Source organism: Sceloporus occidentalis, unplaced genomic scaffold, assembly GCF_023333645.1.
Source record: "Sceloporus occidentalis isolate IW3139 unplaced genomic scaffold, rSceOcc1.0.p SCAF_4, whole genome shotgun sequence".
NCBI lineage: Eukaryota > Metazoa > Chordata > Lepidosauria > Squamata > Phrynosomatidae > Sceloporus > Sceloporus occidentalis.
In genome coordinates, this window is record NW_028316984.1 from 108,388,420 (window position 1) to 108,402,144 (window position 13,725).

The window sequence follows — 13,725 nt, forward strand, 5'->3', positions numbered from 1 at the left end:
ACCACTGCACCACCAGGTCTCATCTACAGGATCGCCCTGGGTCAGCTCGAGGGTGGATATCAACAACAAAATGAGCGTTCAAGTCACTTGTTAACTTATGTTGAGCTCATGAATTTCATAGAGTTTTCATAGGCAAAGAACACTCAAAGGTGGTTTGCCATTGCCTTTCCTTGAAATATATTCTATGGCACCTGATGTTTTCTGGTAGTCTCCCATCCAAATACTAATCAAGCCTGATCCTGCTTAGCATCCAAGATCAGTGGGATCTGGTGCCTTCAAGGTATTTAGGCTCATGGTAGAACATCGCAATTGGATGTGGATTATACTACATCCAAGCCTTCCCTCACAATGGTTGCCCTTCAGGAGTCAACTACTGTATAACCCTCATCATCCCCAATCAGTATGGTCATGAAACATGGGATTTGCAGCCCAATAAACTAAAGGACTATTTCTTTTCAAGGATAGGCAAAGACCTTTTTATTCAGGCTTGTAATTTATGTTGCATAAAGAGCTTTTAATGGGGTAGTGTTTTTATCTGTCTGTCATTTTTTTACTATGTTTTAATTATGTATTATATTGTTTTAACCTTATGTTTTTTAATTGATTCGTTTTTTCATTCTCATACAAATATTTTTTTTAAAGATGTACCCTGCTTTTTAAATATTTGTGAGCCACCTTGGATCCTGTATAAGGAGAAAATCAGGACATAAAATAAATAAACAATACCAGGAAAGGTTGCTGTATCTCATACACTGTTGTGCAAATGAGAAGATGCATACACATGCGTGGAGGGTAGTTGTGTTAACACAAGGGCAGTTATGCTTACCTAAACTACTCAAAGGGAAATCCTTTATATCGCATCTGGGGCAGGTGTAAAGTCAGAACTGTCAAAGTGGGCATGGCTTTGAAGATTGTAGGAAGTGTTACAAATGGTCCTATGCATGGTGCATCCATGACTTTTTTGTCATTCTGTCATTGCGTGTGTAACAATCACAGTCTGCAGTCAGTGTAACCGAATGTCTGCCAAATCTTGTTAATGCCTTGGTGAAACCAGTAATCTGAATGGGTGCCTCCTGTGAATCATTCTTTATTACTTTATAGAGTCTGTGGAACTCTGCAGCTATAAAGTAAATCATAAAAAGGTAGATAGGGACAGCAATATAAATAGTTCGCTCTTCAAAATGTAGATCAGAGAAACAGGTTTTGCTGGTTATAGTGATATGGGACTTCATAAGAATTTTCAAAGCTATTTGAATCCAAATATTAAGTGCAGTCAGGAAATCAATGGGATAGATTTCTGAATAAACATATTTTTTTCAGACAAGGATACAGTGTAAAGGTTAGTGCTTAACCTTAAAAAGATCTTAAAACCCCCAAACACACCAGATCCTTTATGATCTTGGAAGCTAAGCAAGGCCAGCTCTGGTCAATTCTTGGGGGGAGACCACCAACAAATACCAGGTGCTGTTGGCTATATTTCAGAGGAAGGAACTGGCAAAACTACCTGAGTATTAGTTTCTCAAGAAAATCCTATAAAATTCATGGGGTTACCATAAATTGTCAGGCAATTTGAAGGTTCATACTACCTACGTGTCTGGCTATAAACCAGTTGTGAATGCAGTCTTTGACCTGATCAAATAACTCCATCCTAATAATAGGATGGAGTTCTTTAGTCACTACAATCCTTCCACACTGCAAAAATAAAGCAGTTTGACACCATTTTAACTGACACCATTTTAACTGCCATCACTCTATCCTACAGAATACTGGGATTTATAGTTTGTTGAGGTCCCAGAATTCTCTGACAGACCAGGCTGACAGACCTCATCAAACTATGAATCCCTGGATTCCACAGGATGGAGTCACGGCAGTTAAAGTGGTGTCAAACTGCTTTATTTCTGCAGTGCACCTACGTCCCTAGTTTAACACAAGTAGAGACATAGCTGTGTCTGTCTGGAAAACCAGTATGTAAAAGGATCAGCATACAATGTTAAATCAGGTAGTATTTCAGGGTGTGGGTAGCCTTATTAAAAAACTGCATGAAATTCTTCTTGGCTTTCCTCTGAAAAATGTGAGCAGATTGCAAGCAACAATAGTAGTAAAGGGTGGCACCTCTCGTCAAACTCATAAGCCCCGCCCACTGACAGGTGCCCCGCCCCGGAAGTCCCGCCTTAACAGGAAGTCCCGCCTTAACCGGATATCCGGCCTCCTGCCGGAAGTCCCGCCCTCCCCGGATATCCGGCCTTCTGCCGGAAGTCCTGCCCTCCCCGGATATCCGGCCACGCCCCCCGCTTGTGGCCCCACCCCAGCATGAAACCCCGCCTGTAGGTGGAGCGTCTGAAGGGACTCATGTGACCATGATGATTCAAAAGGGCCAATCAGAAGACGGTTTTAGCAACGCTACAGGAAGCCTTTGGGCAAGCCCAGACATGTTCAGAGAAGACAACATGGAGGCCCCCACTACTTCTGCAAACTCTACAGAGCAAGAAACAGGGGATGTGAAGCCAAAAAGCAGAAAGCGTTATCCTAGCAATAGTTCAGATGATGGGCTTTCTACCTATGCTGACCTGGCTAGCGAAGAAGCTGATGAGATTTGCAAAGCATGGAACCGCCTGGTGGATACCGTTTCAGCAGAACCAGCTGTAATGCAGGTAAAAAAGTGGGTTTTTTTTATTTTTAAAGGGTTTTGACTAGCCTTACAAAGTCGGCTCCCCACCTCTCCTCTAAAAAAACAAAAAAAAGACTATTTTCTTTATATTTTAGCAACCTCAGGCCAGTAGCAGTTCTGCAGAGAAGTGTGCTGAAGCATGTGGAGGCAACACATTACCTATAGCTCTGTGGAGGTTTGCAAGCATTGGCTGGAATGATATTCCAGTAAGTCATCTTTTAGAAGGGGATTTTGGTATTAAGTGTGTGTGTTTTAAAAATGCATTTTAAAGGTAATCTATCTTTTTTCTTTTTTAGGATTTCGTCGAGATGTCTACAGCTCAACCTAGCCCTGTGGTCATGGCTAAAATTCTTGGACTAGATGTTCCAAAAGAACCATTAAATTTTTCTCCCAGAGAATTGAAAGTTCTCATGCGGTCAACAATCAGAGCTGTGTGTTATGGAATCATCACCCATTGTTTGCAGCAATATCGCTATGAATCCTGTGTTGGCTGTGTAATCTCTGCCCCTGCTCAAAATTCCCATGACTGTCTGTTGTGGTCAAAACGTTATCTGTGTAGAAAACTGAGCTGGTTATGTGGGCAAATAGATTTTAAAAACGTGTTACACGTATATATTCTTGTAGCTTACAGTTTCAATGGCCTATTGATAACAAATGAGACTGTAGACCAAATCTTGCAACTTGTAACTAAAGTAGAGAGATCTGAAAATTCACTGAAGGAATTAAATAACATTTTGAAACCCAGGGATAAGCCTATTTTGGAGCATGTGTTAAAAGTGATTAAAAATAGATCTTATAAAACATTTCTAACAACTATTAACAGACCATCTGATCCATAAAGACTGACTAGAAGTTTGTTTGAAAACTGTTGGCTGCTTTGATATTTTTTTAAAAATGTTTGTTAAAAGGTTATAAAATAAAAAAGAGTTTATTTTAAAAAGGTGTTTGTGATTTTCTTTTCAAAAAAGTGACTACTCTAGAGCTGGCTCATAATGAGTATTTACAATGGGGGGGGGGGGTATCAGTATTCATGCACCACTCAATCTCCCTAGAAAACATGAGGCTTTGGTGGTGTGGGGGATACAAAATGGAGGGGTGGAGGGTGGAGATGGCTCTTTAAATTAAACAATGAAGAGGGGGTGGGGGGAAGCCTTCTTACAGAAACCCTCCAAACTTCCTGACCCTCCTTAGCCTAAAAACAGAAATAAAGCAAAGGAGAGATTCTTACAATTAAGCTGTACAGCTACCTCTCCAACCCCCCCCCCCCACTTCAAACAAAAAGCAGAAATCAGGGTGGCTCTTAAATAATGTAGAGGGTTGAAAATCATTTTTTGCAACCCCCCAAGGCCCCCTCCCAATGTCTCCTAAACACAGAAACAAAAAGCATGGTTGAAGTTTTAAACAGACACTATATTTCCCTGGTGGGGCCCTCTGCAAAAAGTTTTTTAAAAAGAGAAAAGGGGAGGGGGGTGGCTTACCACATGGCTATGTGCCCTGCAACATGTACACCTTAGGGGTGGGGGGCCACCTTAGGGGGATGGAGGGACATAGATCCACCCCCAAGGACCACCTTTGGGTCATAGATCCACCCCCAAGGACCACCTTAGGGGGGGTGGAGGGACATAGATCCACCCCCAAGGACCACCTTTGGGTCATAGATCCACCTCCAAGGACCACCTTTTGGGGGAGGGGGGATAGATCCAACCTACCCTTTTTCTTAGGGGTGGGTGGGGGCAGGTCTCAAGAGCCAATCACAGACTGGTTACCTGACGTATAAAAGTTCTGCAGAGAAGGGGGTCTGTCCTTTTCTGGCTGCCATACCTGTGAGACTCTGTGGTTCTTGGTAAGTTTTTTCCTGTATATTCCATAGCATTGTTTTTTAAAAGAAGGCCTTTATAACTATTGCCTTTTCCCCATTTTTAAACTTTATTCAAAATGGGCTGTTGTGGGCCTTTTCCCTCACTAAAGAATAAATATTTGATGAATGTCCATTAATTTGGGGGGGAAAACTGAGCAGCTTTAAAATTACAAGCATAACATGCGGCTTTCTCTTTTTCCATGGACTTCATCTAAAATCTGGGGCTTTGGGCCATAAAAACATTGGTATTTATGCATTTTCCTGTTAAATGTTTTTAATTGTTAGCATGTAGTTCTGTTAGAAAGAAATTTTACATGTGCTACAAATGTTTTAGAAGCCTTTTTAAAAAATACTTTTCAAAGCTTACTGAGAGTAGAAATGTGTGGATTAGGATATACGGGTTTTTAAAATGTCTGGCAAATGGTTTCACTTGGAAACATGTGCTCAGCACTGTTTTAAATTTTTTTTTTTTTTGTTAAATATATATTTTTAACAAAGCTCTTTTTGGTATTTATGAAACAAGGTTTAAAATGCTTTAGAAGCCTTTTTTAAAAAGCTTTGCTTTGCTTACTGCTGGGTATGTTTGATGGGATTAAGAAAGATGTGTATTAAAAAGTCTGGCCCCTGTTTCCACATGCAAAACATGTGCTTGGTACATTTTTAAAAATTTTTGTCAAATATTATTTTAAAAAGCTCTCTTTTTGTGAAACAAGGTTTAAAATGCTTTATAAGCTTTTTTTTAAGAGTATTCTGGAGACTTTGTGGGAAGATTTGATGGGGGTAGAAAACAAAGCTCCAGAGGTGTTAATGGGTTTATGGTCAAGAGCTGATTACTCATACGCAGCAGAGTTACAGCCTTTTGTATTGTTAACTTTTGGCTTGTTGGTGCTAAAAGTTCATTTAATTGTTAAATAAGCCTATTTGGAAAACTTCTTTTTGCCATTTTCCCCCAAAAAGTTCTTTTTTAGGTTTTAAATTGTCTAATGTGCCTGTTTTAAAAGCTCTTTTTTTTTGGTTTTTCTCAAATAAGTGCCCATTTGGAAAATCTTTTTATTCTGTTTAAAACTTTTTTTTTTTTGCCAGTTTTTCTTAAATAAGCCTGTTAACTACCATTGCTTTGAGCATTGCTTTGTGTGTGTGTAGGGGTTAGGAATTGATGGTGACTAGGTAATTTCAAAAGATTTTATTGGGTGGATAGCTTTGTTATAGGACATTAGCATACAAGAGCTTATGCCGGAAATAACAACCACTTTAGATATAAAATATTGTACAGACGGTTAAAAACAGCTGTTCTCATATTTCTGGGTGTAACTTCATGCGTCATTATTAAGCCGTTTTCCTGAAATAATGAAAAGAAAAAAACTGTTAGGGCAACACATTTTTCTCAATTGATCACTGGTTCCATAGGGTTTCCTAAAGAATATGTGTTAAACTTACCCAGCTGCCATTTTCCTTCATCCAGATGTGTTTCTCCATTATCAAATAGCCGGCAATGCAATTGGTAATTTGCTGTACATTTCCTGTTGTGAGAGGCACACCTCTGGTCTTCAGCTTTTTGGCAATAAAACCTCCAAATAAGAGAGTCATCACAATTCTTCCCCAGTTGATTTTTCCATCAGAAAATTGAGACCTCATAACTAAATGGATTATTTCACAAGCACGAGAAATATTTGGAATTTCCAACTGTGTTATTAAGGGTTCCATTTTTTCTTCCACGTGCTTCTGAGTTGAATTGGCCAATTTTTGTAAAGTGTGGTATATTTTTTCATCTATTTGTTCATCTGGAACTTGGTCACATACTAGATTTAAGTAAACATGAACAATGCTGAATGTCTGCCTCTCCATTTCTTGTCAGAAGCAGAAATGTGGCAGCTCAGTCTCAACAGTATAATTCTGTGGGGTTTTCTGATATGCGAGGGGTGGGTTTAGTGGGCATGTCTCAACATGTTTGTGTTCATCAGGCACAGCTGGTACTTCATAGCCCCTGCAAGCCATGGAAAAACAGGTCCAAAACGTTCCTTCAGAGGAGACTGCACAGGGCACAGGAGGGCTGGCTAAAACACAGGCCCCAAACCTGACACACCCAACAGATGAAGAATTAGGTAAAATTTGTGCTTAACAATATTAGCACTGCTTTGTGGGTCAAAAAAAAAAAATAATTTAGAGGTGGGGGCTAACAACATTAAATGTGTTATTTTGTGGGTTTGTTCTTTCTGAAATTAGTGTCTTTTCTTTACAGAATTGATGTTTGCTGAAGGCAGCCACGAAGGCAATGCGGCACCTGAAACTCCAGTGACAACAAATAAAAGTGGAGGTACAGTGTGTGTGTGTGTGTGTGTGTGTGTGTTGTGGTATTTAAGGGCTGGGGGGGTAATGAGTGAGTGAGTGAGCTATAATACTTCTTATTTTGTTTGCTTTTAGACAAATCTCTGAAACGTAACAGAGAAGAACCCCACGATGCTACACCCCAGGCTTCTAAGAAGCAAAAAAATAATGAGCAGGTGATGGTGATTGACGGAAATCTCTTACAACGCTTTGAAGCCCGCAGAAAGAAAGCTGCAACGTTATCGGCCTGCTTTGTGGAGATGCAGAAAATGGTAGCGAAAGGTTGCGCGATCCTTAGACGGGCCAAGGGCTATGAAGCCCATTTGAATTATATGTGGGACAATCCAGTAACACAAGCTCATATGGATGCTTTTTACGAGAGTATTAAAAAATATAACGAGTACATGGTGGACAGGTCCCTTGAACATCGGCAGATAGGCAGAGGTAAACTACAACCAAGGATCAAGAAAGGCCGGAATGGTAAATGGTGCAGGGTGGCGGGGTACTGGAAGAAACCTGCCAATGGTAAACTGTACTGGAGAAGAAGAGTAACCACCCTGATTAACAGATCAAAAAAAGTACTCCACACTCGGAAAAATAATAGGAAATGTAAAGGGGGCCTGAACTCGAGGAGCCTGGTAAAAAACACTAAACATAGTGTTGATAATAACCAGCCTTCTTGTTCCAGCACCCCTTCTTCCGTGGCCTCTGACCCATCCAGGGCTGAGAACCAAAACCCCTGTGACTCTGTTTCTGATAATAACCAGCCTTCTTATTCCAGTGCAGAACCTCAGAATGATTTGGAGTCTTCTGAATCATCCAGGGATGAGAGCCAGCCCCTACCTGCAAACATCCCAGGCTCCCCAGATGATGAGGGCCCCCCTGCCGTGTATGCAGAGCGTGTACGCTCATGGCAGTGGACCCACAGGTTGTATCGTACAGTGCGTATCGGTGAGGAGTTCCGATTCAGAAACTTAGAGCATGTAACATCGTACACGCAAGCTATACACGCATTACACAACTCAATACAAAATATTCTAGACGATCTTAACCAGCGAATTAGTCTGGGAGATTGTGTTCAAATTAGACTGGAGGCTGATGGCCTAAGAAATCCTCTGTATTCTGTTAAAAAAAGTAAGGACCTTTTAAATGCTGAGGATTTTCTATCACAGTTGAGTAACCTGTTGCAAAGCAACATGGAAATCTGTGCCCATTCCAGTTTTCGTCTCATAATTACGATTGTGAAACCCCCAGGGGGCGGAGGGCATAGATCAATAGGCTCCATCCCCTCTAGTGAAATAGTTGCCAGAAAAAGAAAACATTTGGTTGATTTAAATTATACAGGCACTAACCTCTGTTTTGGCGGTGGCCTGATTGCTGTCATGAGTGAAAAGATTCCCACAGATGCAAAACTGCTGACAGCAGCCAGGCAACTGTATAAGGAGCTTGGCTGGTCTGATCAGAAAAAAGTGACCTTAAGTGATATTTCACATGCTGAAAACCACTTAAAAATTAATATTCATGTGGCACATTATTCTAAGAAGGGGTGGAGTCTGTTTAAAACCCAAGGCCCTCAATATCAAAAAACATACACGCTGCTTCTGCATGACGAACACTTCTATGGGGTAATCAATGTAAAAGCCTTATTCGGGGTACGAAATTTTTGCATATTTTGCCAGAGCCTATATAACCATAACAATCACACCTGCTTATATTTCTGTCGCCTCTGCTTGAGAAAAGATTGTGCGGTTGTGGTAGATCAACAGGCTAGGTGTTTTGACTGTAAGCTGAATTGTAGGTCTAAAGAGTGCTTAAAAATACACAGGCAGCTGGTCTCAGAGGGAAAGGTACGCTGTGAAAGCAGGAGCTATTGTCCTAAATGCTCGCATTACCAGAAAAGTTACCATGATGAGGAAGAGTGTAAAGGCCGGCAGTGCACAGTCTGTTGGGGGTTCATCACAAAAGATGATGAACATAAATGCTTCATGCAGCCCCTAAAAACCCCTGAGGTTTCTGTACAGTATCTATTTTACGATTTCGAGTGTCACCAAGCAACTGGTGTACATGTCCCTAACTACTGCTTTGTAAAAGCATTTCCAGGGGAAACTGTAGAGTGCTTTAAAAATGGTAACAAAAGAAAGCGGAGGTATAAGAGAGGGGCTAAAAAGCAGTATGACAGCGATGATGAGGATGAAGATTATGAGTGGCCCCTTGCTGGCAAAAGTTGGGAATTTAAAGGGGAGACATGTTTATCTGACTTTATTACAACATTTATAGACCGCCAGTTTTCTGACTGCACATTCTTAGCACATAACTCTAAGGGTTATGATGGTTACCTGGTGCTGAATCAGCTGGTGAAAGAAAAACTTGATGTAAAAATTATCGCTCAGGGTGGGAAACTGATTTCTGTTACAGTGGAAAAATTGAATATAAAATTTATTGACTCCCTGAGTCACCTCCCTATGGCCCTCTCTAAACTACCCAAAGCTCTAGGCTTTGAGAGCTATAAGGGATATTTTCCCCATTACTTTAACACACCTGAGCATTGGGATTATGTAGGCCCAATGCCCTCAGCTGAAGATTTTGGTGTAAAATATATGATGCCTGGTGAAAAGGAAGCCTTTTTAGCATGGTATTCAGAGAATCAGGATAAAATCTTTGACATGCAGAAAGAGCTTGTGTTTTACTGCAAAAAGGATGTTGAAATTTTAGTAGAGGCCTGTACCAAGTACAGGCATGAAATTGTAGAACTGACAAAAGAAAAGAAGTTAGTGGAGAAAGGGAAGAAAGGGAAGAAAGGGAAAAAAGAATATGAGGAGTGGTTTGCTATAGACCCCCTCCAATTCCCCACCCTTGCAAGTGTCTCTCTTGCGATGTATAGATTTAAGTTTCTGCAAGAAAACACCATTGCAATTCCAAGTTTTGTAAATTACCACAATCAGTTTAAGCGATACTCCACACCGTCTATTCAATGGCTTTTGTATATTGAACATGAGGAAAAGCTTGAGATTCAGCATGCCTTAAATGGTGGAGAGGTTAAAGTTGGAGATTATTTTCTTGACGGGTATGCCGCTGTAGGTAATAGGAAAATAGCCTTTGAATTTAATGGTTGCTTTTATCATGGATGTGTCCTGTGTTATCCTCCCCAGGAGAAAAACCCTGTGGTGGGGAAATCTTATGAATTTCTCTACAATTCCACACAGAAAAAAGCAGCTGAACTCAAAAGCCGGGGTTTTGATTTGAGAACGATTTGGCAACACGAATGGGATAATATGGTAAAAACAGATGTGAAACTCCAAACGTTTCTTGCTTCATCCCGCCTTCCAGAACCCCTACACCCCAGAGATGCTCTCTTTGGGGGTCGTACAAATGCCATCTGTCTCTACTATAAACCTAAAAGTGGGGAGACAGTGAAATACTACGATTTCACCAGCCTGTACCCTTATGTTAACAAAACCAAACAATACCCTCTGGGGCATCCCAAAGTCATTTATAAGGACTTTGAACCGGTCACAAACTATTTTGGCATAGTGAAGGCAAAAGTTATTCCTCCCAGAAAACTCTATTTTCCAGTTTTGCCTTCCAGGATCTCTGGAAAACTTATGTTTGTGCTGTGTTCAACCTGTGCAGAACAGCGGCAGTTGGACCCGTGCAAACATACAGATGAACAAAGAGCCTTAAAGGGGACGTGGTGCTCCATTGAGTTAAATGTGGCTCTAGAGAAGGGGTACAGGGTTGTGGAAATCTATGAGGTATGGCACTTTGCACGCAGGTCTTCTGTGTTGTTTTCAAAATACATCGAGATGCACCTACGACAGAAGCAGGAAGCTTCAGGCTATCCTCACTGGTGTGTTACCGATGAGGACAAAAACAAGTATATAAAGGAATATCATATGAGGGAGGGGGTGCTTTTGCGCAAAGATCAGATCGCTGTGAACCCTGCAAAGCGCCAGATTGCAAAGCTGTTTTTAAATTCTTTGTGGGGGAAGTTTGGGCAGAGAACAAACCTCCCTCACACTCAGGTGTTGAGAGACCCCGATGAATTCTTTCAGCTGCTTTTTTCTGATGCTTACAAGGTTTCAATGTTTGAATTTGTTGACGATGAGGCTGTTTGTGTCTCCTGGAAATATTCCGACGACCGGGTGACAACCTCGGGTAGAAAAAACGAATTCCTTGCCTGTTTTACAACGGCCTATGCACGTTTGGAACTTTATGCACTCTTAGACAAGCTTGGGAGACGTGTTTTGTACCATGACACAGACAGTGTCATATTTGTGAGTCGGGAAGGAGAGTGGGACCCTCCTCTCGGAGATTTTCTCGGGGATCTCACAAGTGAGGTTCCTGCAGATCAGACCATTACAGAGTTTGTGTCAGCAGGGCCTAAGACCTACGGTTATAAGTTGTCTAACGGCACAGCCTGCATGAAGGTCAAGGGGATTACATTGAACAGCGCTAACTGTGAAAAAATTAATTTTGACAGTCTCAAAGACCTGGTATTCTCCTACGTCTCAGACAAGAAAGGTTCCACACCTCATGAAATTGTGGTACAGCAGCCAGGTATTGTAAGAAATAAGCAGCATTGGACACTTCACACTAGAAATCTCAAAAAAACACAAAAAGTTGTTTTTGATAAAAGGGTCATTACTGAAGGATTTAGGACACTTCCTTATGGCTACTAAAATGGAAACACGCTGGCAACACCCATTCTCAGCTATTCTCGCTGGACCTAGTGGCTGTGGGAAGACGTTTTTTATAAAAAATATGCTGGATCATGCTGGTAGTGTGTTCTCAGAAATGCCTGAAAATATTGTCTGGTGTTACAGTTGTTGGCAACATTTGTACAAAGAACTCCAATGTAAATACCCTATTATTCAGTTTGTACAGGGGATGCCTGATAAATTTGATGATGATGAACTGTTACCCCCCAATAAAGTAAATCTTTTGGTTATAGATGATTTGATGATTCATGGTTCTGAAAATAGAGATCTTGAGCGGGTTTTCACCCAATTTGTACATCATAGGAATCTGAGTGTATTTTTCATTACCCAAAATATTTTTTGCAAAGGAAAAAGTAGCCGGACCATCAGCCTTAACGCTAAATATATGGTGCTCTTTAAAAATCCTCGGGACAAATTACAAATTGCTACTTTGGCTCGACAGATGTATCCGGGAAATGTCAATTTCTTCATGGAGGTGTTTGCTGATGCTACAAACAAACCTCATGGGTATTTAGTGCTGGATCTGAATGCTAACACCCCTGATTCTTACAGGCTAAGAACTTGCCTTTTCCCTCCAGATTTGCCTGTGGTATATATAATGAAGAAAAACCATTCCCACCACAAAAGGGCCCGGTTTTAACAATCCAGGGCTCTGTTGTTGTCTGCTCCTCCATGGGGAAACATGTCCAGTCGCGTAAAGAGAAACTTGGCACTTTTAAAACTGCTTATTACAGTGCCTCCTCGTCAAAGAAAGGCCATTTTGTGTTCAGCTTCGGATGACCTTGTTGCAGCCATTTCAGAAATAGCCCTCAATACTTTAAAAGGCAACATTCCTTTATCCCCACAGCAGGTGCGTGTATTAAAAAAAAGACGCACCCTTATTAAAACTCTGGGTAACAGTAAATTGTCCCTGAGAAAAAAGAAGTACCTTGTGAAGCAGTCTGGGGGTTTTTTGGGGCCACTGCTAAGTTTCGCAGTTCCTCTAATAACAGGCCTTTTAACTAAACAGTGATGGAATATGCTGAAAAAATGTATTTGGTCCCCAGCCATCAGCTAGAACAATTAAAGGGCCCAGCTTCTAAAGATGAAAACATCAGAACTACAGCAATCTCTTCCTTAGATACTGAAATGCAGGCAATTCTACGTAGGACCGACTTAACTGAATATGAGAAAGCCAGACGTTATGATGCTTTACTCCAAAAATATCTAACTCATGTAAAACAGAAGGAGGCAGAGAAACAAAGTTTAAATCTGTTTCTACCCGAATCCCCTTCTGAAGAAGTTGTGATGAACTCCCCTGATGGCATGATTCAAGAAGTGTTGGACAATCTGCCTGTCAGGTACAAAAATAATGCAAGATTGTTACTAAACAAAATGAGTCAAAACAAAAATGTTTCTTCGTGGGATGACAAGGGCGTCTTTGTGTATAAAGGAGAATCTGTAACTGGATCTAATATATTGGACTTAGTCAAAAGTATAATACAGCCTCATGCTTTACCAACCAAACGCCTCCCCAAAGGCTGGGATGTTTTTTTGAGGGCCATGGCTGAAATAAACGCTCCAACTTCTGTGGTGGGTAACACTGCCAATAGAGAACTTTTGAACCGTTTAAAGAACCCTGAAGATTCTTTGTCACTTACACCTGTACTGTCACACAGATCTTTTAAAAAACAACGGCATGCTGCTTGTACCTGGCTCACTTTATAACGCCGCTATTTTTTAGAAAAAGAAATAGAAATAAAAGTCTTCTTTTTAAACTATTTGATAGTCTGTGAGTGTTTTTTTAAAATGAAAATAAAAGCCAGGACACAGATTATGTTTTAATAAAACCCTCTGAGGGGGTGTGTTTATTAGGAAATGCGGTGGTGAAATTCATTACAGGATACACATCCCTGAGTAGTCTGGAACATGTCTGAGACAAGCCCGGGCAAGTTCTTCTTCTTTTTCACAAACTGTACAACCATCTCATCGTTTTTTTCCAAATTGTGAGAATATAGGTCTTGAATATTTTTAAATGTCAGGCCCTTGCCGCGCTGTTGCAGAAAAAACACACAATGATATCCACAAACCACAGAGTCTGGGGCTTGTACTGGATGACCCTGAAACACAGTTTTGTAGCCATTTTTTCTTAAAAAATTCATGATTGTTTTAGGAAA

At 40.8% G+C, this 13,725-nt stretch overlaps 1 protein-coding gene across 1 annotated transcript; it reads left to right on the forward strand.

The window, feature by feature from the left end:
• Positions 1–2,173: 2,173 nt before the first annotated feature.
• On the forward strand, positions 2,174–3,589 carry LOC149314487 (uncharacterized). The gene is made up of 3 exons (XM_089523473.1): positions 2,174–2,651; positions 2,764–2,874; positions 2,965–3,589. Exons 1-3 carry the CDS (start codon positions 2,358–2,360, stop codon positions 3,505–3,507), a joined length of 948 nt encoding a protein of 315 aa, XP_089379599.1. The 5' UTR covers positions 2,174–2,357; the 3' UTR covers positions 3,508–3,589.
• Positions 3,590–13,725: the final 10,136 nt, after the last annotated feature.